Source organism: Sinohyriopsis cumingii, chromosome 14, assembly GCF_028554795.1.
Source record: "Sinohyriopsis cumingii isolate HCF-2022 chromosome 14, ASM2855479v2, whole genome shotgun sequence".
Taxonomy (NCBI): domain Eukaryota; kingdom Metazoa; phylum Mollusca; class Bivalvia; order Unionida; family Unionidae; genus Sinohyriopsis; species Sinohyriopsis cumingii.
The window spans coordinates 37,845,770-37,871,035 of record NC_142974.1 but is presented as its reverse complement, the minus strand read 5'-3'; the positions used below and the strand labels follow the sequence as shown (position 1 = coordinate 37,871,035).

The following is a 25,266-nucleotide window of genomic DNA, read 5'->3' as shown; positions in this document are numbered from 1 at the left end:
TATGGTACTTGGAATCTAACAATTTAATATCCCCTTTTCAAAGTGGCTTTCGTTATGGCCGAAGCACCAGTGATCATCTGGTTAGACTGGAAACATTTATTCGCGACGTATTTATCAAGAAGAAACATTTAGTTGCGGATTTCGTTGATTTAGGAAAGGCCTATGACACATCATGGAAGTACGGAATACTAAATGCCCTGCACGATCTGGGTCTAAAAGCCCGTCTGCCCTCTTTCATATCAAACTTTCTCTCAGACAGAGAATTCAAGGTACGAGTGGGCTCCACCCTCTCTGATATGCACGGCATGATATGGGTGTGCCCCAGAGCAGTATCTTATCTGTGACACTTTTCAATATCACAATTAATAGCATTACCAAGTGCTTGACTACTGGTGTGGATTGCTCCTTAAACGTTGATGACTTTCTAATATGTTATCGATCATAACATATGCATACAACTGAAAGACAACTACAGCAAAATATCAACAATATTCAAAATCGGGCCAATACTAACGGTTTTGTTGCAAGGCGGTTCAAACAATCAGTATGGATGCATGTTTAAAGTTCACTGGTATTATACCAAATTGGCATGCTTCTAATCACCCTTTAACCATCTTGAATGTGAGATATTTACCACAAGCAGACACATACAGATATATTAAATAGTACGAAAAATGAGTTACTACATAAAATATTACCATTTGTGACATAGAAATATCGGTTGAAACTATTATGAAAAACATCATCGGTCCTTTTCGCACATTATACCCACTACTTCAATCAATATTTCTATTTCTCAAATGAAATTAGTTTATGTAGTAAATCATTTACTTAGCATACAATATATCATTTTTAATATACAGTGTTGAAAATAGGGCAGTCGGGAAAAGGTACAGGCAGTGCACTTTGAATAATAGTAACATACCTTTTACTAGAAGGATACAAATATTTCATTAATTAATTAGTAATATATGTATATGGCATTCCGAAAGTAACTTAAGTGTATTTATTATTATTTATTGTGAAGTTCAATATAATATTAGTTTAAGTAGTACTATCAACCAAAAACAATAGTTTCAATGCAATTCTTATATTTTCGACATGATTCATGTAATAATATTAAGGAATTGATGCATAGGATACCAACACTGCAGACGTTTGTGGTCATACTGTTGATGGTTTTCAGTTAAAGTTTCCATTCCATATACACGTGTACGGCATTCATTCTCTGCAGTTGACACTAGATAGACAAATCACAAAGCATTGATTGGTTCAATATTGTGCAGGTTACATATGTATCCAATGCCTCTGTAATGGTGACGGAGTGTTCGATTATATAATGGGTATAAGAAAGATTGAACAGGTATGCATATCCTTTTTACATGCAGTGTTTTTCATATTAAGGATGAGTGACCTCTGTTATCAGTATGAGGGTTAAACTTCTTTCTTATCAGGTTTTATTAACATTATGGTCAGAAAATGAAAGTTAGAATATCTATAACTATAAAGGAAATCCATATCATCGTCTGCTGAAAAAATATCATGTTGTCTCTATTGACACGGATGAATGGCCGTTTACTCATTGTCTGAGAATAAACCATAATGTCCTGCTGATCATCCGGTCCAGCCATTTGACGATGCCTTCGTACATCTCGTCATACGATTGATCGTTTTGTAAGTAGATGAGCGGTTGCAACTTCAACACTCAGCAATTCAGTGTGAACAATCGATCGTGTTGCTTCTTCGGTTGTTTCGGCTTTCTTTTTCATGTTGGCACGATCTGTTTCAACCTCGACATGTCCATGAGTTACCGTGTGATTATGAACTTCAACTTTAAGAACGATTACATTCGCTTGTATATGAATTCATTCCTTGCATGTTCTTCTTTCACAAGGCCAGAGCTCCTTGCCATCACTGCCATCGGTGTTCTTAGTAAATAAATAACCTTGAACTACAAGCTTGGGAGTCCCTTTTTGAGAAGTAACATATTCTAACATGATGACAAAATTTGACAAGTTTAATAATTAAATAATCAAAACAATAAAGTCCTCTTAAAGTGGTATGCAACTGTTTTCAGTTTAGATTCAAACTACAAAAATTAATGGCACCCAGACGTTAGCGCGCAGTTCACTTTGATACTTTGATCGATAAACTATATATGCCGTACAATACTGTTATAACTCAGTCTAGTTTATTCTACTCTAAACTGTCAGCTTTGTCCGACGCCAGACTGGCTATATTTTAGGTTCAATGCGCAGTTCGGAAAATGTTTTTAGTTGTCTGATTTAAAAATGAGACCAACATAAACTCTATCTCAGATGATATGAATAACCATTGTCCATTAGTTTATGTATGGGTTTAATGCACAGGTGTATTGACATAAATTGATTTTAGGTCATAGAAGACTGATTTTGTTGATTCAAAATTATTGCGAATTTTTTCAGTCATTAAAATTGCATTTAATTACTATTTGGTATCGTTGCATTTTGCAGATTCGGCATAAGTTATTAGCAGTTTCACTTGAGGATTTTTTTATAAAATGCAATTAACATTTCCGAAGTTACACGAATTTAATTAAAATCATTTGTATTGGTATCTTTTTCAGTTAGTTTATGGATGCGTGAATATTTTAATATGTGTATAAAAATGAAATTTTATTATGATTTTAGGTAATTATTATTTTCGTTAGCAAGCGAAATTCTAATATGTGTTCCATTTTATCCCGTTTTGTCCAATACCATTTTGTCTGTAACATTTTATCCATATCATTTTCTCTATACCATTTAATCCTAGTACCATTTTGTCCCATACCATTTTGGCCGTGCCATTTTGTCCGCACCATTTTATCCATACCAATGTGTCCAATACCATTATGTCCACTTAACATTTTGTCCATACCATTTTGTCCGTACCATTTTGCCCGCTACCATTTTGTCCGGCCACCATTGCATCAATATGCATTTTAAACAGTTTGCTGAAATTTGGTACTGAAAGAACAAGCACAACTTTAAGTATGGCTTTTAATTTGTCAACTGATTCCTGACATTTGTCAGACCAATCAAACTTGGATTTCTTGTGGGACACATTTGTCAGAGGTTCGTCAATTATGGAAAATTTGAACAAAAATCTCCGATGATATCCAGCCTTACCCAAAAATGGCATCAGTTACTTTATACTAACTTGACCTTGCCCCACAATATGTCCTAAAAATGCGACACAATCACTGCAAAATTCGCTGTTATCTAAATTAGCAATCAGATTTTCAACACCAAGCAAATCGAAGAATTTCTGAATGGTTTCCAAATGATCTTTCCTGACATCTTCACAATGATGAGGTCATCGATGTACGCGTCACAATTATCTAGACCAGATACTAACATGTTCAGTAGACGATGTAATGTTGCTGGATAATTTTTCCTTCCGAATGGTATCACTTTATACTGATATTGACTTGGAAATGCTGAAACTTCTTTTACTCTTTGCGTGAGTGGAATTTGCTAAAATCAATTTAAAAGGCCAAACTTGGTAACATATTTAGCATTTCCACTTTGTTATTAAGATCATCTAATCTTGGCATGCTATTTTACAGGTGAAGAATCTACAATATCAACGTCGTGATGCATTTTATTTGTTCATCTCGGTACTTCAAAAACAAGTGCTCATCATAATATAGCAGTTGTTTTAGTTACTCTTTTCTATTTGTTGTAGCTGTAAAACTTTCTGGTCCAGATCGTTTAATAGTTCTGGATTCCGTAGATATGTTAACCAAAGTAACTACTTTCAGTTTGAATGTCATCGTCTATATTCTCTGTGTGTAGGGTAGGCACAATTATTTGATTTAATAATAAATTTACTTATTTCGATTGTATAGGGACCATACAGTTTAACTTGAACTGGATTTTAAGGCATGATCAAGAGGGTCAAATCTGTATCACTGTACTGAAAACTCCTATCCTGATTATTTCTATCATAACCTAATTTCATTTGTGACTGAGTAGAGTGAAGAATAGTTCTTGCCACTTCACAATCATATCAAGGGGCCGGACAGCAAGGTATGGTATCAAAGGTATAGCTATTCAAGAGGTAAGTTGCTGAACTTCATTCAGACATGGCAACAGCCATAATGAATACAAACACAGAACAACCCTACTACTTGAAAGGGTGATTGCTACAGGTTGATGCCTTGCTTCTTATTTATATTGTCACATTTTCATTCTTTCATCTTGCTTGCTAATATCTGTAGCCGCTTCATATTAGAATTGTTCAATAACCTAATTAAATTATGTTTGTTTTCTTGCCATTTTGCTGTTAGCATGATGTAACAAAAGGGACCCGCCATTTAATTTCGGTGGGTGGGGTGAACTTTTATTTTGGGTCTGAACTTGAAAGAAAATCATATTCACTCTTTCGAAAAAATAATTGGTCGGTTCTGAGTTTCATAGTTTTTAGCTTTCTTCTTTGAGTATGTGTTGTATGTGTATATCTGTGCTCCCACCCTCCCTTTCCCATCTCTCTTTCTCTTTTTGTCTCTGCTTGAGCAATATGAATGCGGATAAAGGTAAATCAATACATGATTGGGTGTCCGCAGGCTGGAATTTTTCATGGGTGGGGAGAGTTAAAGGCAAAGCTAAAATCAAAGAGATCAGGCTAGATATGCACAGTTAACTCTAAAAATTGGTGGGGGACAGTTATTGAGTGTCAATATGTGTATGTATGCATTGTTATGTATATTTAATTGAGAGTTATATCTGTCTGCTTTTTTTTAAATACAACCCACGTTGGTGTATCTTAAATGACCTTGATGCTGCAGAGCTCGGAAGTAGGGTACAGCCTCATCACGCCTACAGACGGGATCGGGGATGAATCGGTTAAAGTCTATGGACAAAAAAATTGGTACCGTGATACCTTAACGAAAAGTACGCTCTAAGGGAGGTAAATTCATTTTGTCGCAAGTGCGCACCTTTAATGACTGGTTCTCCGACAACTGGAAACCTGTATTTTCAATAGCAATATTGTAGAGTAACCATCTACCCGACGAATGTTTACACCGTATCCTAGTAGAGGAGCGCAAACAGATTGCAAGTTATGGTCCACATTTATTTTAACAAATCACGTGTAAAGCTTCAGATTAATACAGGGCGTTCTTCCATCCTTTAGCTGACATAGATTGCATGATGATAAGGTAACAATTGTAATATATGCATAGTTAGATAGACGAACGCAATATGCGCATATACTACGGTACCGGCGTTTTTTTGTTCTCGGCTTTTTGGGGGTTTTGTTTTGTTTCTTTAAATCAAAATCTTGATTAGTTTAGTAGATAAGTGATGCTGACATTCACGCACCGCGCGGAGAGAGCGTATTACAGAAATAAGATATTTTGTTGTACATGCCCAGTAGGCAATTCACTTATTATTAGAGGGGTCCGATCTGAAATTAGAGGGTTCCCGGGTGTCAGGCTTTTAGATTTTTTGAGCACTGCTCTGGGACGAACATCAAGTCATAGGAAGCTAATGGCAAGCTTTTTCTAAATAATTATGTTGGTCAAGCTGAGACTCAGACTTATGTGGACAAAGACAATAGCCTTTGGCCACTTTGCCGCCCAGTGCTCCTATTTCTGTGTAAGACATTGGCAATGTGCATGCAGACAAAGACAATAGCCTTTGGCCACTTTGCCGCCCAGTGCTCCTATTTCTGTGTAAGACATTGGCAATGTGCATGCAGACAAAGACAATAGCCTTTGGCCACTTTGCCGCCCAGTGCTCCTATTTCTGTGTAAGACATTGGCAATGTGCATGCTGTACGTCACTCAACTTTTTCCTCTTATTATGAATAATCAGTTTGTAAAATATGTATTTTATGAATTCCTGTATTTTTTCAAAATTAAGTAAAACATCAATATGATTGTCATTGTATTTCATTTCACTGATACATATATGAACCAGTATATGAGCGAGTGAATATTTTTAATACTTGCTTTACTGGGTGAGTGGATATTTAGAGATCTTTCAGCACCTGGAAATATATATATGTAATCGTTAGGACAAAAGTTGGAGTGCTAAGAATGAAACCATTCACCATAATGCATTCATAATTCAAATATTTTATTTACAGATACAATTTTGACCGTAACTGAATGACGTGGTTACCAGTATTGCTATGGGTAGCTCTTCATCAGTAGAGGCACATCATAAAGCAACAAGCTCAAATTCTACACCACAGAAAATAGTAGTACCAACAGGTATGGAAAGCGAGAAAAAGTCACAACCTGATAAGAAGGAAGAGAGTGTTGATGGAGAGAAGGTATTAACAGAAGAGGAAATTAAAATCAGGAAAGAGAACATATTTAAAGCTCTAAATGAAGCAATTGATACAGTCAAGCAGATTACAGGTTTACGTACAGAGGATGGGAGTTGGAATGGAGATTTATTGAAGAGTCTTAGAATTTTCTCATCATCATATTTTTCCATTAAGAATATAGGCCCTTTGCCATATGATGTCATTCAGAAATATCGATGTGAGGCTGGACAGCGGCTTTCAGAGTCAAAATCTACTAGTGTTATGTGTAAAGTGATAATGGATGGTTGGAAGAGGGGCTACAGAAATGAAGAGGGGAAAACAGATACTCACCAGTTAGATGGATTATCAAAATCTTTACTTACTTTACTGAACTATTCTGACTGTACTCCTGAAGTCACATATGACATTGCAGGTGAGCCAAACTTTCTGGAGACAATAAAAGGAATTCTCTCAACAATTCTTCCTGCACATATGCAAGGAAAGGCACAGGTAACTTGTCAGTTGTATATTATTAGTAAAATACCCAGTATATTTTACTGGTAAAATACAAATTTAACTTGCATCTTGTTTCTGCAGTTGTATAAATGTAAAATGAAAAATTGTCTACTTTTTGGAAACTGTCCCCTCATCCAAGCATTTGTGAAGGATGTGGGCACTAGTTAAGTAAAAGCAAAAGTCTGAGCATTTGTACATTGCATGTTATTCTCTCACATGCAGCATGTCAGTTTGCAACCTTGCTATTTTCTCTCATGTATTTTTCAACAAGACTTTTGCTTCCATTGACATGAAAATGAAGTGTTTAGATAGAATTCTTGGAATATTAGTAGGTAATAACTTGCAATGAACTCATCATATAAATTATATTTCAGAGAAAACAAACTCTTATCCTAGGCTCCTAAAGAAAATCAATGCCTTCATTACATTACATTACAGAGTTACTTTTTACAACTGCCTCTTGACTACTGTAATATAGTTTGGGGGAACACAACTATACAGTCCTAACACTAACCTCTTATTGCTGAGCGTCTAGCGAGGCAGTTGTTATTACCATTTTTGTATGTCTTTGGTATGACTTGGCTGGGGTTTAAACCCACGACCTCCTGCATCCGAGGCAGACACTCCAACCACTAGGCCACCCAAGCAGTCCATCAATATAGTAGGAACACCTAACGCACTGCTGTCAAAACTATGTACAAATAGGTTTAAGGATTTTGATGAACACTCTTGGAGAAGAGAAACCCCAAGGGGTAAACAAAAAAGTTGAAAAACTTGCATATTCTTGATAAACTTTAGACATTTCTTGACTGCTCTGGTGGCCTAGTGGTTAGAGCACTGTCTCAGATGCAGAAGGTTGTGGGTTCAAACCCCGGTCATACCAAAGACTTATAAAAATAGTATTAACAACTGCCTCACTATATGCTCAGCATTAAGAGACTAGTGTTAGGACTGGTTGGCCTGGTGTCAGGATAATGTGACTGGGTGGGACATCATACTACATATCTGCATCATGATGCCTCAGTGCCAGACATCACTATAAAGTGCCACACTGCAGACATCATGGCAGTGTAACTGAAAAATTGTTAAAGCTATGTTTTTAATAAAATTCAGAATCATAAATTTCTTATAAACTGTACATATTGGAATACAATGTACTAAAATAAGCATCTTCATATCAATGGAAGTGATGAAATCATTTTTCTGGATGAGTCATATGTCATGAGTTATATGTCGTCCAGAAAAATGAGTTCATCGCTGCCATTGATGTGAAGAATGCTTTCTATGTCAAATGTTTCCTGTTTGAAATGTTCATAATGAACAAATTAATTCAGATGTTTGAGGTTGATTATATGTTACAATTTCTCACTGAAATCTGATAATGGCTGGTATATGAGATTATATTCAGGGTGAAATGATACCCTCTACTGCATACATATATATATGATTCACATTACACAGAATATGATACATGTATGATACATTATTGATACACATTCATGTATCAACTTGTTGGTGGTTTGATCTTGATAACATCTGCCATTGGTAGGGTGGTACTGTTTTGTACATGTTGACAGATTGGTTGTATTTCTAGTATGCAGATTACAGCAAATTCATCATCTGTTCATATGCTATTCTCATCATTGACAAGGTAAAAAAAGAAAATACATTGCTTCCAAACATGTTACCTGTTGTCAGTGATTTTAATTCAACCTTTTAGACCATTACTGGATTGATCAGTCTCCTCATGGAACTACACCATCTGTTTTGTACTGCTTGATTACTTTAAAAACATCTTATTACCAATTTCATATTTTCACTTGAAAGCTATAAGGCATTACGGTGTTATCTTAAAAATAGTCCAGTTTCCTCATGCCAGGAAAACCACCAAAAACAACTCTGTATGTAGGAGTGGAGATGAATGACAACCAAACCCATCTCACTGTACTTCCTGCAGATGCAAAACAACTGCTGCAGCCAAAAGCACTCACCTCTGTAATTGAAAAAGGAAATTATGGACAACAGCCACTGCCTTTCTGCAAAACTAGCAAGGTGGCAACTATAAATCATCACTTTTACAGTTTGTAATCTATCCCCTAGCAGAGTCTGTGCTTTTATTTTCTTATCTCACATTCAGTCGCAGATTACATGTTACTTGTATCATCATAAAAAGAAACGTACAAAAACTTGTTCTCCATGTACAGTACAAGTACTTTTCAGATAATTTAAAAGCCACTTTTGTGTTAACTTTCTAGGTTGTTTTGTATCTGTTTGGATTGAGTTTATATATCAATTCATCCAGTTTGCCAAACAGTAAACAAGTTACAGTTCTGGTTTTGGTTATTGTTTACTCTGTACCAGAACAAGCAATAACCAAAAGTCAGAACTAAATGTCGCATTTTACTGTATGATGCACTGGAAGTGTAGCATTCATATGTGATCCAAGTTAAAAGTTAGTTATTAAATGATCAGTAAGATACCTAAATCTCACATGGGGAATGAATCAGTAAGATACCTATATCTCACATGGGGAAGGAATCAGCACTGTCTTCTTTATGTTGATATATGTTGTCCCGGGTTGAATATTCTGATGGGATAAAATAATTTGCATGGAGTTGGTGAGGATTGACAGATTTCAAACCATGTGACTTAGTTCCCTTGTTTAACATTTTGCAGAAGGCAGGTGGTATTGTTAATAGTTTGTTTTCTTCTGCTGACAGTAATGGGTTTATGTGCAGAATATATCTATCTCAGATGAATTGCCAATTAAGACCAAAAAGGCAAATCACTAATATTTATTCATGACTGCTGAACAGTAAAGTAACATGTATAGGGTAAGTATAATTTTGTATTGATTCTTCACCTCTTGTATTAATATGGGTATCAATATGGAAAACATTATTGACATATCAATTTAACAATTAATGATTTCACCTCTGCTTTGTATCCATACTTTGGGTAATTCCATTCATCTACAAAATGTTTGAGGTATATGAAGATTTTCCACGGAGTCTAACACAAAAATGGTGGCTGTTGTGGAAAGTAACCTAGTTTGATCGAAAAGGTTGTCTTGGTAGATGGCAGGACTAAAAACATGTCATACTGGATGTATTTCATCTGAAGTCCCCCATTGCTTATTGATTCATTAACTTGGATGTGACCCATAATTTGGACTCTCAGAATGTGCTGTAGTCTTACAAAATCAAACTTTTCCAGTTTACTACTTTATGAACAGATTGTAACAGTACAAGATTGTATAGCTAAGTTTGTCCAGGCTTATCCTTTTGACAAAAAATAGCTTATAAACATAATTATTGTCAGCTAGAACCAAATAATAAGTAACATGATTCTGCCTTTGCATCTTGTTTTACTGTCATCAGCAGTAGTCAAGGTTTTGTATTTTTGAAACCCCACCATTGTTATCAAAACTCCATTGACTCTTGGGAATTCAAAAAATCATCAGGGTATAAAGGATAATGAAGAATAGAAAAAGCAGCCAGAGCTGCCCTGCATTCACTCGTATATGAATAGAAGATTCTTCATTACACTTGGCAATATGTGTCTAATGGAAATTCCACACACAAGCATAAGAACATAAAACCCACTGTTGGAAAGTGGCATTCCTCTTACAGAAGTAATTGACGCGGTATTGTGATGATTGCATTTTAGACATACATATCAGGATAAGGAATAAGTCCTATTGCTTGAACCATATCTAGTATCATACCATCAGTGGAAGACATTCTTGTCAAGTGTGTTGATTTCCAGCATGTGAGACAGAAGTATTTGGATGTAAATTGTATTAGAAACTACATAATGATGTACCACCAGACAAAATCTATTTTTGGGGAATGCAGTTTATAATAAAGTTTTGACAAGATGTTTTAAAGATTTTTTAAAAATATTTGTTACTTTTATTTTTTAATTTCTATACATGATTTTACAGAATCTTCCGACATTTACATTCTCTATTTACTATTGCTCTATCTTATGTTTATATTTATTTGGACGGGTTTATTATTGTAAATGTTTATGGACAGTCTCTCAGTAAAATAAGAGCTTCTTCTTTAATTTCTTCTTGCAGATTAGGCGTCAGATTTTAGTTCAAGCGATATGAATGAAATTATTTATATACTGGAAAGTTATCAAAGAAGGATGGTGGAAATCTTTTCCAGAAGTGAGTCTGACTGGAATTTAAAGGCTGTCTTTCATATTTTTTTTAATTTTTCTTTGCAAGTTTCATCTTAAATTATACATCATAGATTTATGTATTAATTTGTTTGTTATTGTAGAGCAACAATTCATTTGTTTTAGTTTTATGCACTTAGAAGGTTTGAGTGAGTTGAAAATGAAAACTTCAATATTTCAGCCCGATGATGAGAATGTCATGAAATGGTGTTTATCCATATATCACAATACTTCCATGGTGGACCAAAACATTCCCCGCCTACGCAGTCTTGAAATTGTGCCTGTTTTCAGTTCTTTTCTTGATGCAAAGAAAGAAATCTACCGTTTGTCAGCATTGTCAACTCTAGCAAATGTCATTGATGAGAAAGAGAGTGCGATTCTGCAGGACAAGCCTGATGTTTTAGAATTTTTGTTGAAAACACTGGGATTGGCAGTTAAAGACCCTCATCACAGGAATTTGGGGTGGTCGGCACAAGAATGTGCAATGAGTAAGTTGCATTTTAGTTATTATCTTCAGTGACTACTGCTCATGTGATTATTCCAGGTTGCCACCCAGATACATTTTGAGAGAAACAAGGTTGGTGTCATGAATACAAAAAATCAAGCCTTCAGAAATCAGAATTTGCTGAAATTTCTTAAAGTAGGGCATATACTTATTATTGTGTTTGGGTTTATTGTAAGATGTCAGTTTTATAGTTTACTGTTTCTTAGTGGATACTTATAATTTAACAGTAAGTTGTCAAGGGCTAAGTTGACACAAATTTCCCAAGCAGTGACCATTTCTTCTTAGAAAAATACAAGTTTGAATATTTCATTTACCAGGAAAAGGCTGCAACGTGGAATTTTCCAATCTGAATATGACTTGTATTCAACCGTAGTCCTTGTCTATTATTAGATACAGTACACACATTGCTGATATGAGGAAAGTGTTAGCTTAATACAGAAATGGTGAAAAACTGAGTGAGTGCACTCATTGTGCCTCAATTTCTGGAAGACCATTTGTTAATCTTTCTAACAAATATGACCATCTGTAAAGGTGGCATATGATAGCAAATAGAAAAACCCATTTAGACAGATAAAGTCATTCGTAACATTGAGATTTTTCCAGCATTTTGTGCTGTAACCATCTGTGTTATTTTCACAAAATAAGGCGTTTGTGTGTGTTGTGTATGCACATACATGTACATATATATGTCTGGGAGAGAGAGAGAGAGCCAGGGGGTCCATAGAGACAGAGAGCAAGAGAAAGAGATATGTAGAATGGAGTTTGACCACAATCACCATAAATTCCTGTGCCCATAAATGATTATTTCATAATCAGACATGAAAATACCAGTATTTATGAAATTCATGGATTGTTCTTTACATTGTTTTTAAAAACGCATGAATGTAACAGTTTATTTATGTTGTAAATATTTTTGCAACACAATCACATCATAGGCCATTTATTCAAATAAATAGTATCGATCACAATTAGATAATTAGCAGATAAACATAATCTTTCTTAAATGGCTTATCAACAAGCAATTAGTTATTTAGAATTTACCAGTACTGGCTTTTATATGGTGCAAGAACACAAGACTTGCCTAATATCAGCAGACTTTGTTAATATTGTTTGTACATCAGATGCCCCTGGGACATTTTCTACGATAAGCCAACTGCAGTGTTTCTAGACATAAATCTGTCCCCATAACAGTATTTATGTAATGACCATCAGAATATAAAATCTTTACAGGGACAGATTTATTGGTCAACAGCGATAGCTAACTGAACAGTCTGGTCTAGAATGTGACAGGAATTAAGCAGCTAAATACATTTCCAAGTTTGAAGTGAGTTTTATTTAAATGTAAAATTGAAATTTAGGATCAAAATTTGTTTTGGTATATGCAATAGAATGGTTTCAATTTACCAAAGATAAAGAATGATCTTAAAGAAGGGAAGATGTCAATTTTGATCTTGTGGAATTTTTGTGTTTACTAAGGTCCAAGTTTTGAGGAGTTTCACAAACCAAATGTGGCCATTTACCCAAATTCTACCATGTTGTATATTTAACTGAGACACTTTAAATCATGAGAATTGAGATTGACACAATCATCTATTTGTATTTTTTTATTTACCTACATTAAATATTCTTTTGAACAATTAGCGTTTTAATAATCTTGATGAGAACATTTTTAATAATGAAAGTTAAAAATTAGCATCAATAAGCATATGTGCATGGACACTCATAAATCAGACCATTTATGACAGGATTTCTTTAAAGAATCAATTTAGGTGCCCAGTGAAGACACAGTAAACTGTGCTTCAAGGCTTTATTTTTTCCATGAGTAATTAAAATGTATTTTTTACCATTGTGAAATAATTTTTTAAGTCATGCTTAAAAAAAAATATGAAATAGGCCATTATATCATTCACAGACAGGCAGTTGCCCACAGGGCTACTTGGAATCTTAATTAATGTTCAGTCATTATAGTAGCCTCTACAGTGACACTAGGCACATGATTTGTAAAACCCTGTTTAATTTGTTCACTGTTAAAAGCACATCAACACATGAAGCAGTTGGACTAAAGTTCCTTGCCCAGGGACACACCTTAGGTAGTCACCCCAGTCTGGTGTTAGTAGGGTCAAACACCATGTCATGTACAGTGCCTAATAGTCCATTTCAGACAAAGCCTTCATAACTAGTCATATGACCAGTTAAATGATCAATGCAGTGACTGCAGATGTGTTCAAGAAAAAAAATGCAGACATTTTTAAAAAAATATCTTTCTGGTTTAACAAAGTTTATTAAAATTACTCCCCATATGTTGATAGATGCAGGTCAGAAAAAATGCTGACATTTATTTGGATTTCTTTTTTGTACAGCTGTGCGCTGCTTGGCCAGAAATGATGCAAACAAGAAACTTCTTGTTCAGAAGGGTTGTCTGCCTCACCTAGTTGAACTGGCCAAAAGTGGAAATGTGGAAGAGCAAAGAGGTAAAATCCATTCATATGTAATGATGCTATCAGTTAAAATATGTCCTTATTGTTGGTGTACCTTCAAGCATGAAGGACAGTATATTGTGATTCTGTTCATGGAAATTCATAGACTATGGTGGCTATTTTGTTCATTTTATAGTCATATGATAGAGGGTATATTTTTTCTGGCTTCTACTTGATTGAAGTTAAAATTAAATGTATAAAATATCAAATTTAGTGACATTTATGAATATTTTTGGACTTTGCTGTACTTATATCCTCACAGTCATATAAGTTGAAACCAGCTGCATTGTTGCAGACTTGCTGTTGCATAATGTGCTAACAATCTGGGTCTTTACAGTTTTTCAGTTGTCAGTAGTGTACAAGCAATATAGACCCTGATCTGCTAGTACATTGTGCAGTCACTGTGGCAGATTGGGGTCAGTGTTGTTTGCATGTATACCAGAATTGTATACAAATTTTGACAGTACTGTCATAGCTGGATTCAGGCAGTTTGCTTAAGAAAATAATTTTTCCCCTATTTTTACACTGATATTAGTTGATGTGCATTCTTAAACACTGCGAGCGAAAGCTCCTTGTTAACTCCATATTTCCTAAAGATGTTGATACCATTCAAAGGGAGATCATACATTTTGTGTAAAGCAAGCAAGCTTTGTAAAAGCAACAAATACTTTATTCTATAAGTTATTAGATGAAAATTTAAGAGGAACTTACAGTATTGTGAATTAAATAGTCAAGTATAGAGTGTTTTGAATGACCTTTTATCTTGAACGTGCTGATGTACTGAGAGTCTTGAAGTTTCACTGTGATGTAGTCCAGAGTCTTTTTGAATGGATTCAAAATAATCATAAATATAATGTGCTAGTTCAAAATGTCAATGAGTACTTTGTAATTCCATTGAATAATTTGACTCAGTAATTCCTCTCAAATTATATCTGAACACAATGCAAAAGGTGATTCTGCAAAGACAGATGATAAAATAGGAATGAATAATTTTGTTTATCAGAATGCAATGTAAAAACCTAAGAAACAATAAGGTGACCAGGAAGTTTGCTTCCATAACTTTCTAAGGTCAAAAGACTATGTCAGCATATTTACAAATGTTTTCTTAAAGTACAACCCACAGACCTTGGACAAACGTTTGCCATCTGAGCATTTGTTTAAGAATCATTATTAGGTTAATTTGCAACCTGCTGTCCATGACTAAAACTTAAATGTTGATTATAGGGCAAGAAAATTGTTACTTGGGCAGGCAAATATACTGTAAACAGCACTCCTAAATTGTAATTAAATTGGTTCCATAAATTGCCACTATTACTGGTGAGTGAAAATGGTCAGCTGGTTGCCTATTTACAACCTTCAGAATCATACTGTGGTAAATAGAAAATGTCATCAAGACTTTCAAATTATGTGATTGTTAAACATTTTACACATTAAAGCATTCAGTAAATGCAATTTGAGTACAGCATAACCACTGTTTGAGGGAGCTATAGTTAACTCGTACATGAATTGGCCATCATTACATGTGACCAGTTTTGCTTGCAGCCTTTTTAAAGTGACCAGTCTAATACATGTCATGTGCTATAAATCTCATTTAATGGACACACATGGAATCAGGAAAATGTGGACATGAGCTTATTTATGGAAATGTGGAAGTAATATTATTTTCAGTCCTACTTCCATAAATGCAGATATGGTCAAGTTTCTATTAATATCAACTTTCACCTCATGACAAGACTACCTTATAATAAAGTGCATAATACATATGTGTTACTCCCTTGTTGCAAGTCCGTCTGTGGGAGGTATGGAGCATGCAGCCTTATAGTGAGATCACCTTATAATGAAGTAATAATGCATATGTGTTACTCCCTTGTTATAAGTCTATGGGAGGTATGGAGCATGCAGCCTTATAGTGAGATCACCTTATAATGAAGTAATAATACATATACAGTACTCCTTCATTATAATCCTGTCCTGGTGTGTGTGTGTATGTTTTAAATTTTCAACTTGGCTTTAACAATTTTTCAGTCATATCTCTACAATGTCTGCAGTGTGGTAGTTAGTTTATAGTGATGTCTAGCACTAAGGCATCGTGACACAGAAATGTAGCCTGATGTCTCACTCAGTCACATTATCCAGATACCAGGCTGACCAGCCCTATGCACTAACCTCTTAGTTCTGAGCTCTAAGCAAGGCAGCTGCTAGTATAATTTTTATAAGTTTTTGTTTGACTTGGCCAGGGTTCAAACCCACAACCTCCCACAATCAAAATGATATCCTGGAGGGAGCCAGAGTATACAATGTTCTAGTGAGACCACCTTATGAAGCAATAAAGCATATACATGTATATTAATTGGTTAAACTTGCATGCTAGTTAATGTGCATGTAGCATAGAGAGAGAGAGAGAGAGATAGAGAGATAATGTTATTTTCTTTTAAAACACAGAGTCATTTGGAGCTATTTGGGTTCTGGCTTTTGAAAAAGAAAACCACAGAAAGATTCTAGATGATCCCAAGTTGAAAATCATTGACTTGCTGGTGGAATTCAAAGGAAAATCCTCAGATAAGGAAGTCAGAAAGGCTGTTGATGGAACATTATGGATTCTTCGAGAGGAGCTTCAAAAGAACGACAAGTATAAACACATAGGTATATATATATATATATGTTTCATATTTTCAATATTCAATAAGTTTTCTGTTGTGCATTATTGTGTGTGTCCATTTACTGTATAGTATTGAGTTTTGAGCCACTCCAGGCATAAAGTTCATTTTAAATTGGTGATATAATGAAAAATATGATGACATGACAAATGCGAAGGGACAGACAAGGAAACCAAAGAATGTTACAAAAGAAAGTGACATAAACTAATAATTGTAAAATATATTATCATAATAAATAAAAAACTTACATAAATTGAGGCATATTATAAGAATAAGAAATCACATACATTAAATATATTACAGTTATAAAAAAATCTAACATAAATTAATTATTATTAAGCACATTATAAAACTAAAACTAACATAAATTAATTATTGTTAAGTATATTATAAAAGGAAAACCAAAATTGACCCATTCATCATGCTGTGCATGACTTATTTTTGATACTCTAATACAAGTCTGACCCAAGCATAACACTCTGATACAAGTCTGACCCAAATGTAACACTGATACAAGTCTGATCCAAGTGCAACACTCTGATACAAGTTTGATCCAAGTGTAACACTCAGATACAAGTCTGATCCAAGTGTAACTTTCCTGACCTAGATCTGCTGATTCATTATGAATAACTGGTTCTATGCATCTTAGAATTAATCAGTAAAACAATCAACATATACCTTGATCTGGTAGTGCATTATGTGAAGGCAGATCAATGTCCTTTGCAGTTCCACCTGACTTGTATATGAGTATACAGTATATATACATTCATTGTATGCCTATGTATACAAGGTTCATTCAAATTCAGTCTGCAGTCTATGGCTATGATGTTAGATACATAATTGTATTTTTATTATTCATTTCTTGACAATGATGTAATCACCAGCAAACACTGAACTGGTCAAACTATATAATCCAATACTAGTACTAGCTGATTGGTAATTCTTAATGGTACTGATTATTTGACATAAGTTTATGCATGTAGTAGTAAAAATAACTTTTTGAAGTCAAATTCTATATGGAATTTAGAATCAACATCAGTATAGATAAAAAGTGGAAGAAAGAGTAGTAATCAGTGGCCTTCATACAACATGGAATTATTTATCGTTGTTAAAACTTCTGTATAAAGCACCACTCTTGCATTATCATGGATTCTTTTGTGGATGAACTGAAAACTGCATCCATGATCCTTAAGCAAATCCTAAAGTATTTCTCCTACAATAAGACAAAGGCACCAACCAATGGTATTTCTGCTATGATTCAAGAATGGGACCAGCCATCATTATTTCTCCCATGATATAACCATGGGACCAGTATTTCTTGCATCATTAGATTATAGGACCAGCATATGATATTTCTCATATGATAAGACCATGGGGCCATCACACAGTATTTCTTACATTATAAGAATAGGAGGCCATGACAATTCCAAGGGGCTAGCCTATGATATATGACTTAGGTCCAGCCTATAGTATCTCTCCCATTATGATAACACTTAAAGGTTTCCTACAGTATCTCTCTTGTGAGAAGACCAGGGGGCCAGCCTTCAGTATTTCTTCCATGATAACTTAAGTGTGCTATGTTACAGTATTTAAAATAAGACCAGAGTGCCATTGTCCAGTGTTTCTTGCATAGTTAGACAGGATGTCAACAAAAGGTATTTCTCACATGACAAAACAAAAGGGGCCAGCCTACAATATTTCTCCCATCAGTAAGTCTTTTTTGGTCAGCCTTCAATATTTTCCCATAAAAAGACCATGGGCCATGACATGATATTTCTCCCATGATGAGACAATGGGCCAGCTTACAGTATTTATGGAATAAATGATTGGCTAATTTTAATTATGCTATTGTATTTAACCAAATTTTTTCATGCAGTGTGCAAATAGTTTATTAGCATACCACCAGTTTTTATTATAAATATCTTCTGAAACTCAGATTCTTTATAAAATTCAAAGTTTATATTTTTAGATAAAAAGGATAAAACTGACAAAAGTATAATTTTTTGGCATTAATCAAAACAAAATTTGCTATAGCTGTTATGGATTATTTTGAAATACATTCATGATTGTTGCATGATCATAAATCTTTCTGTGTATGAAATGAAAACTATATCCAGGTTCCTCAAACAAAGCCAACATTATTTCTTCCAGCATTATACTAGGGGCCAGCCAGAAGTGTTTCTTTCATGTAAAGAATAAGGGTACAAACTGAAGTATTTCTCCTATTATAAGAACAGGGGATAGCTTACAATATATTTCTGATGATAAGACAAAGGGGCTAACTCATAATAAAAGCAGGGGCAAACCTACAGTATTTATTACATATGACCAGTGGTCAGCCTACATTATTCTGCTTTGGCAAAACTGATTGGCTAGCCTATAGTATTTCTCCAGCAGTAAAACCAGGGGATCAACATACAACTACAACAAAACCAGGGATCAACCTAAAATAATTTTCCTATCATAAAACCAAGGAGTCAGTTTATGGTATACAACCCATGGTAAGATACGGGGGGTAGTTTACTTTATTTCTCCCATGATAAGATCAGGGACAACTAACTGTATTTCTTCCATTTTGAGACTTTGGGCCAGACTAGGGTATTTCTTCCATAATAAGACAAGTGGGCCAGTCTGAAGTATTTTTTTTTTATGATAATAGCAGAGGCAAGGACCAGCCTACAGCATTTGTCCTATCACAAGGCCAGTTGCCAACAAACAGAATTTCTTCCATGATAAGACTGTGGTGGTGGTGGGGTTGCATACAGTATTTTCCCATGCAAAGACTAGGTGGACAGTCTATAGTATTTCTGCCATCATAAGCCCAAAATGTTATCCCAATAAATTTGTCCAAAGATAGTACTAGGCTTATTGCCTTGTAAAACTATGCATAGAAAATACGTGTTCAAATTTTCTACAAATGGGGTGATAGCTTGGTGGGTTTATCATCAGATGAATATGGTGGACTTTAGGATAAAGCCAGAATGTCGAATTAGGTTAAATTTAATACTAATTTACTTGTTCCTGGTACAGTCTGGGAAGGTAAAAATTACCACATCTGTTCATGCCACCTGGATAAAGTCAATATAAGCATTAGAGTCTGTTAGATTCACTGTACACAATGTTTTACGTGCCTGCCAAGTTTGTGTCCATATTTTAACTCAAGTTCTCAGCCATCTACAGTTATAGAACTTTGTAGATAGTTTGCATGTGCAGTAATAAAGAAGCCATTAAATCAAACCTATATGTCAAGATCACTTTGAGTGAAAGAATAATAATGGTTTATGCAAAGTAACTTGAGTTCTCCATCATCATTAATTACCAAGCATTGTGGATAGCTTGCATTTGGTGTAAGGAATAATCCTTTTGATTTTGGGTTCAAAAGCTTGAAGATGAAGGTCATTGTGACTGAAAGTTGAAAATGGTTTTTGCAAAGTAACTCAGCTTCTCCGCCATTTGCACTTATTACATTTTGTGGATAGTTTGCATGTTTTGCAAGGAACAATACATTGATTTCAGTGTTTAAGGATAAAAAAATTAAAGTTCAATGTAACTGAAGAAATAAAATACTGATTTATTCACAATAGCTTGAGTTATTCATAATCTTTGCTTACGGAAATTTGTGGATGGCTTACATTTGTTGTTAGGATGAACTCAATTAATTTTTGGATTCTAGAGAACAAGGTCACTGACTAGGAATATAAAAGATTTCTGCACAATAATATTGCTTCTACATGACATACATCAACCAGACTTCATGAATGGCTTTTACTGATGAAGAAACTTATTGATTTCTTGGTCACAGAGACAATTGTCAAGGTAAATTAAATTGAAAGAAGAAAAAAGGTTTCTGTATAAAAGTCTCATTTATCTATTAAAGTGACTAAATTCATGGGGCAGTTATATGATGTGATATCATGGTACACTCAATGTTGTAGATTTTATTGCTAACCTTAGTTCATAAGCTGATTAAAAAATTCATATGACTGTTGGGGACAAATGCTCAAACTTCACAGAAAGGTTAAATGTTAACAGAATAAGCATACATTTTCATCATTAATTGGGTAAAACATTAGATTTGGACAATTTCAATGTATCTTTTTTCCAGATTAACACAATTGACACTAGTTTGGTAAAGTCACACCTCCATGATGAAACAATGATACAGATCGATAGATAGATTTTCAAAGTTTGATGTGTTACTTTTGAACATGACAATATTGTGAATAGGATTCTTAAAATGTTTCAGTAGCAAAAATGGCTGCATGTGTTGGATGTTGTTGCATCTCAGCAAAAATGTGGATTATCATAAATTTGTCTTTCCTTCCATCTTTCCATCCATCCAGCTAAGCATTACTTTTTGTCAGTTTCCAGGAAATACAGTGGAATATTTATGTTCCATGAAGATGTTTCTCATTATAAATATTTCTATCCTAAAAATTGTATCCATTTAGTGAGCTCCTTTGAACAAAAGAACAGACCCAAAACTGCAGCCAAGAAATCAAGTGAGAGCTCTGGAACACCTGTAAAAGATGGGAAAGGCCACATCATGATCAGTTACAACTGGAGCCATCAGAAGGAGTTGGTACAGATAAGAGACTCTCTTAAAGAACATGGTTTTTCTGTGTGGATGGATATTGACAACATGGGTGGCTCAACACTTCAGGCCATGGCTGAGGCTGTAGAACATGCATATGTTATTCTTATATGTATGTCACATAAATACAAGGACAGTCCAAACTGTAGAGCAGGTAAACTTTATAAAAAAATAAACAGTGAAGTAGTTTTACATTGTTAATGTTGGCTAATATACAGTTAAACTCAAAACAGTGTGGGTCCAGCTTTCTGTCTTGAGGTTTTGGTTCTTTTGTTTTTGGTCATAGGCAAGAAAGAAGGCTACCATACATACCTCTACTGATTTGCATATCAGTGTAAATTGTATATATCAGGAAAGCCCTTCAGATGTTGTCAAATATTTGAATGATGTTTGTATTGAGGTTTCATATTTTACAGCCTAGACTTGCTAATGATCTGGTGAAAAACCCTGGATCAATCCATTCCTTAGATCCATATAATAATTTATTCATATGCAGTTGCTGATCCAGCTGCAAACTGCATAGGCCCAGAACTACCATCACATTATGCCCCAGATGATATGGGAGTATGCATTTCATTAGGAGTAATATGTACAACAAGCTACATAGACCATGATCATCTGTCACATTATGCAAAGACAGATTGCATCTGTGTTTACAGTTGGACCTAAATTATATTTGGGTCTATGTTGTTTGCACATGCACTTGAATTATGTTGGGGTCTATATTTTTTACAGTTTGATGTGAATTATATTTGGTGTCTGTGTGCACAGTTGGACCTGAGTTATATTGGGGTCTGTGTGCACAGTTGGACCTGAGTTATATTGGGATCTGTGTGCATAGTTGGACCTGAGTTATATTGGGGTCTGTGTGCACAGTTGGACCTGAGTTATATTGGGTTCTGTGTGCTCAGTTGGACCTGAGTTATATTGGGTTCTGTGTGCACAGTTGGACCTGAGTTATATTGGGGTCTGTGTGCACAGTTGGACCTGAGTTATATTGGGATCTGTGTGCACAGTTGGACCTGAGTTATATTGGGGTTTGTATGCACAGTTGGACCTGAGTTATATTGGGGTCTGTGTGCACAGTTGGACCTGAGTTATATTGGGGTCTGTGTGCACAGTTGGACCTGAGTGATACGGGGGTCTGTGTGCACAGTTGGACCTGAGTTATTTTGGGGTCTGTGTGCACAGTTGGACTTGAGTTATACTGGGGTCTGGGTGCACAGTTAGGCCTGAGTTATACTGGGGTCTGGGTGCACAGTTGGACCTGAGTTAATATTGGGGCCTGTGTGCACAGTTGGATCTAAGTTATATTGGGGTCTGCGTGCACAGTTGGACCTGAGTTATAAGCAAGTATATTAATAGAACTTAACTTTATCTATTTACTCTGAAAATAATCAATTTCTTGGTATATGCAAGTGATTACTTGTTACAAAAACACATTCCTTTTGATATTGGGTTCTGTGTGCTCAGTTGGACCTGAGTTATATTGGGGTCTGCATGCACAGTTGGACCTGAGTTACATTGGGCTCTGGGTGCACAGTTGGACCTGACTTATGTTGGGGTCTGGGTGCACAGTTGGACCTGAGTTATATCGGGATCTGTGTGCACAGTTGGACCTGAGTTATATTGGAGTCTGTGTGTACAGTTAGACTTGAGTTATACTGGGGTCTGTGTGCACAGTTGGACCTGAGTTATATTGGGGTCTGTGTGCACAGTTGGACCTGAGTTATATTGGGTTCTGTGTGCTCAGTTGGACCTGAGTTATATTGGGTTCTGTGTGCACAGTTGGACCTGAGTTATATTGGGGTCTGTGTGCACAGTTGGACCTGAGTTATATTGGGATCTGTGTGCACAGTTGGACCTGAGTTATATTGGGGTTTGTATGCACAGTTGGACCTGAGTTATATTGGGGTCTGTGTGCACAGTTGGACCTGAGTTATATTGGGGTCTGTGTGCACAGTTGGACCTGAGTGATACGGGGGTCTGTGTGCACAGTTGGACCTGAGTTATTTTGGGGTCTGTGTGCACAGTTGGACCTGAGTTATTTTGGGGTCTGTGTGCACAGTTGGACTTGAGTTATACTGGGGTCTGGGTGCACAGTTAGGCCTGAGTTATACTGGGGTCTGGGTGCACAGTTGGACCTGAGTTAATATTGGGGCCTGTGTGCACAGTTGGATCTAAGTTATATTGGGGTCTGCGTGCACAGTTGGACCTGAGTTATAAGCAAGTATATTAATAGAACTTAACTTTATCTATTTACTCTGAAAATAATCAATTTCTTGGTATATGCAAGTGATTACTTGTTACAAAAACACATTCCTTTTGATATTGGGTTCTGTGTGCTCAGTTGGACCTGAGTTATATTGGGGTCTGCATGCACAGTTGGACCTGAGTTACATTGGGCTCTGGGTGCACAGTTGGACCTGACTTATGTTGGGGTCTGGGTGCACAGTTGGACCTGAGTTATATCGGGATCTGTGTGCACAGTTGGACCTGAGTTATATTGGAGTCTGTGTGTACAGTTAGACTTGAGTTATACTGGGGTCTGTGTGCACAGTTGGACCTGAGTTATACTGGGGTCTGTGTGCACAGTTGGACCTGAGTTATATTGGGGTCTGTGTGCACAGTTGGACCTGAGATATATTGGGGTCTGTGTGCACAGTTTGACCTTCATTATATTGGGGTCTTGGTGCACAGTTGGATCTAAGTTATATTGGGGTCAGTGTGCACAGTTGGACCTGAGTTATACTGGGGTTTGTGTGCACAGTTGGACCTGAGATATACTGGGGTCTGAGTGCACAGTTGGACCTGAGTTATTTTGGGGTTTGTGTGCACAGTTGGACCTGAGATATACTGGGGTCTGAGTGCACAGTTGGACCTGAGTTATATTGGGGTCTGTGTGCACAGTTGGACCTAAGTTATATTGGGGTCAGTGTGCACAGTTGGACCTGAGTTATACTGGGGTTTTTGTGCACAGTTGGACCTGACTTATATTGGATTCTGTGTGCACAGTTGGACCTGAGTTATATTGGGGTCTGTGTGCACAGTTGGACCTAAGTTATATTGGGGTCTGTGTGCACAGTTGAACCTGAGTTATATTGGGGTCTGTGTGCACAGTTGGACCTGAGTTACATTGGGCTCTGGGTGCACAGTTGGACCTGACTTATGTTGGGGTCTGGGTGCACAGTTGGACCTGGGTTATATCGGGGTCTGTGTGCACAGTTGGACCTGAGTTATATTGGAGTCTGTGTGTACAGTTAGACTTGAGTTATACTGGGGTCTGTGTGCACAGTTGGACCTGAGTTATACTGGGGTCTGTGTGCACAGTTGGACCTGAGTTATATTGGGGTCTGTGTGCACAGTTGGACCTGAGATATATTGGGGTCTGTGTGCACAGTTTGACCTTCATTATATTGGGGTCTTGGTGCACAGTTGGATCTAAGTTATATTGGGGTCAGTGTGCACAGCTGGACCTGAGTTATACTGGGGTTTGTGTGCACAGTTGGACCTGAGATATACTGGGGTCTGAGTGCACAGTTGGACCTGAGTTATATTGGGGTCTGTGTGCACAGTTGGACCTAAGTTATATTGGGGTCAGTGTGCACAGTTGGACCTGAGTTATACTGGGGTCTTTGTGCACAGTTGGACCTGACTTATATTGGAGTCTGTGTGCACAGTTGGACCTGAGTTATATTGGGGTCTGTGTGCACAGTTGGACCTAAGTTATATTGGGGTCTGTGTGCACAGTTGGACCTGAGTTATATTGGGGTCTGTGTGCACAGTTGGACCTGAATGATACTGGGGTCTGTGTGCACAGTTGGACCTGAGTTATATTGGGGTCTGTGCGCACAGTTGGACTTGAGTTATACTGAGGTCTGGGTGCACAGTTAGGCCTGAGTTATACTGGGGTCTGGGTGCACAGTTGGACCTGAGTTATATTGGGGCCTGTGTGCACAGTTTGACCTTCATTATATTGGGGTCTGGGTGCACAGTTGGATCTGAGTTATAAGCAAGTATATTAATAGAGCTTAACTTTATCTATTTATT

At 36.2% G+C, this 25,266-nt stretch overlaps 1 protein-coding gene across 1 annotated transcript in view; it reads left to right on the top strand.

Moving 5' to 3' along the window:
* The first annotated feature begins 5,048 nt into the window (after positions 1 to 5,048).
* Positions 5,049 to 25,266, top strand: part of LOC149783600 (uncharacterized) — a 60,101-nt gene continuing 39,883 nt past the window's right edge. The window contains exons 1-6 of the mRNA XM_089932872.1: positions 5,049 to 5,182; positions 6,115 to 6,789; positions 11,165 to 11,471; positions 13,849 to 13,959; positions 16,408 to 16,608; positions 21,074 to 21,370. Coding sequence (XP_089788998.1) covers positions 6,160 to 6,789; positions 11,165 to 11,471; positions 13,849 to 13,959; positions 16,408 to 16,608; positions 21,074 to 21,370 — 1,546 coding nt within the window. The 5' untranslated portion in view covers positions 5,049 to 5,182; positions 6,115 to 6,159. The remainder of the gene's footprint in view (positions 5,183 to 6,114; positions 6,790 to 11,164; positions 11,472 to 13,848; positions 13,960 to 16,407; positions 16,609 to 21,073; positions 21,371 to 25,266) is intronic.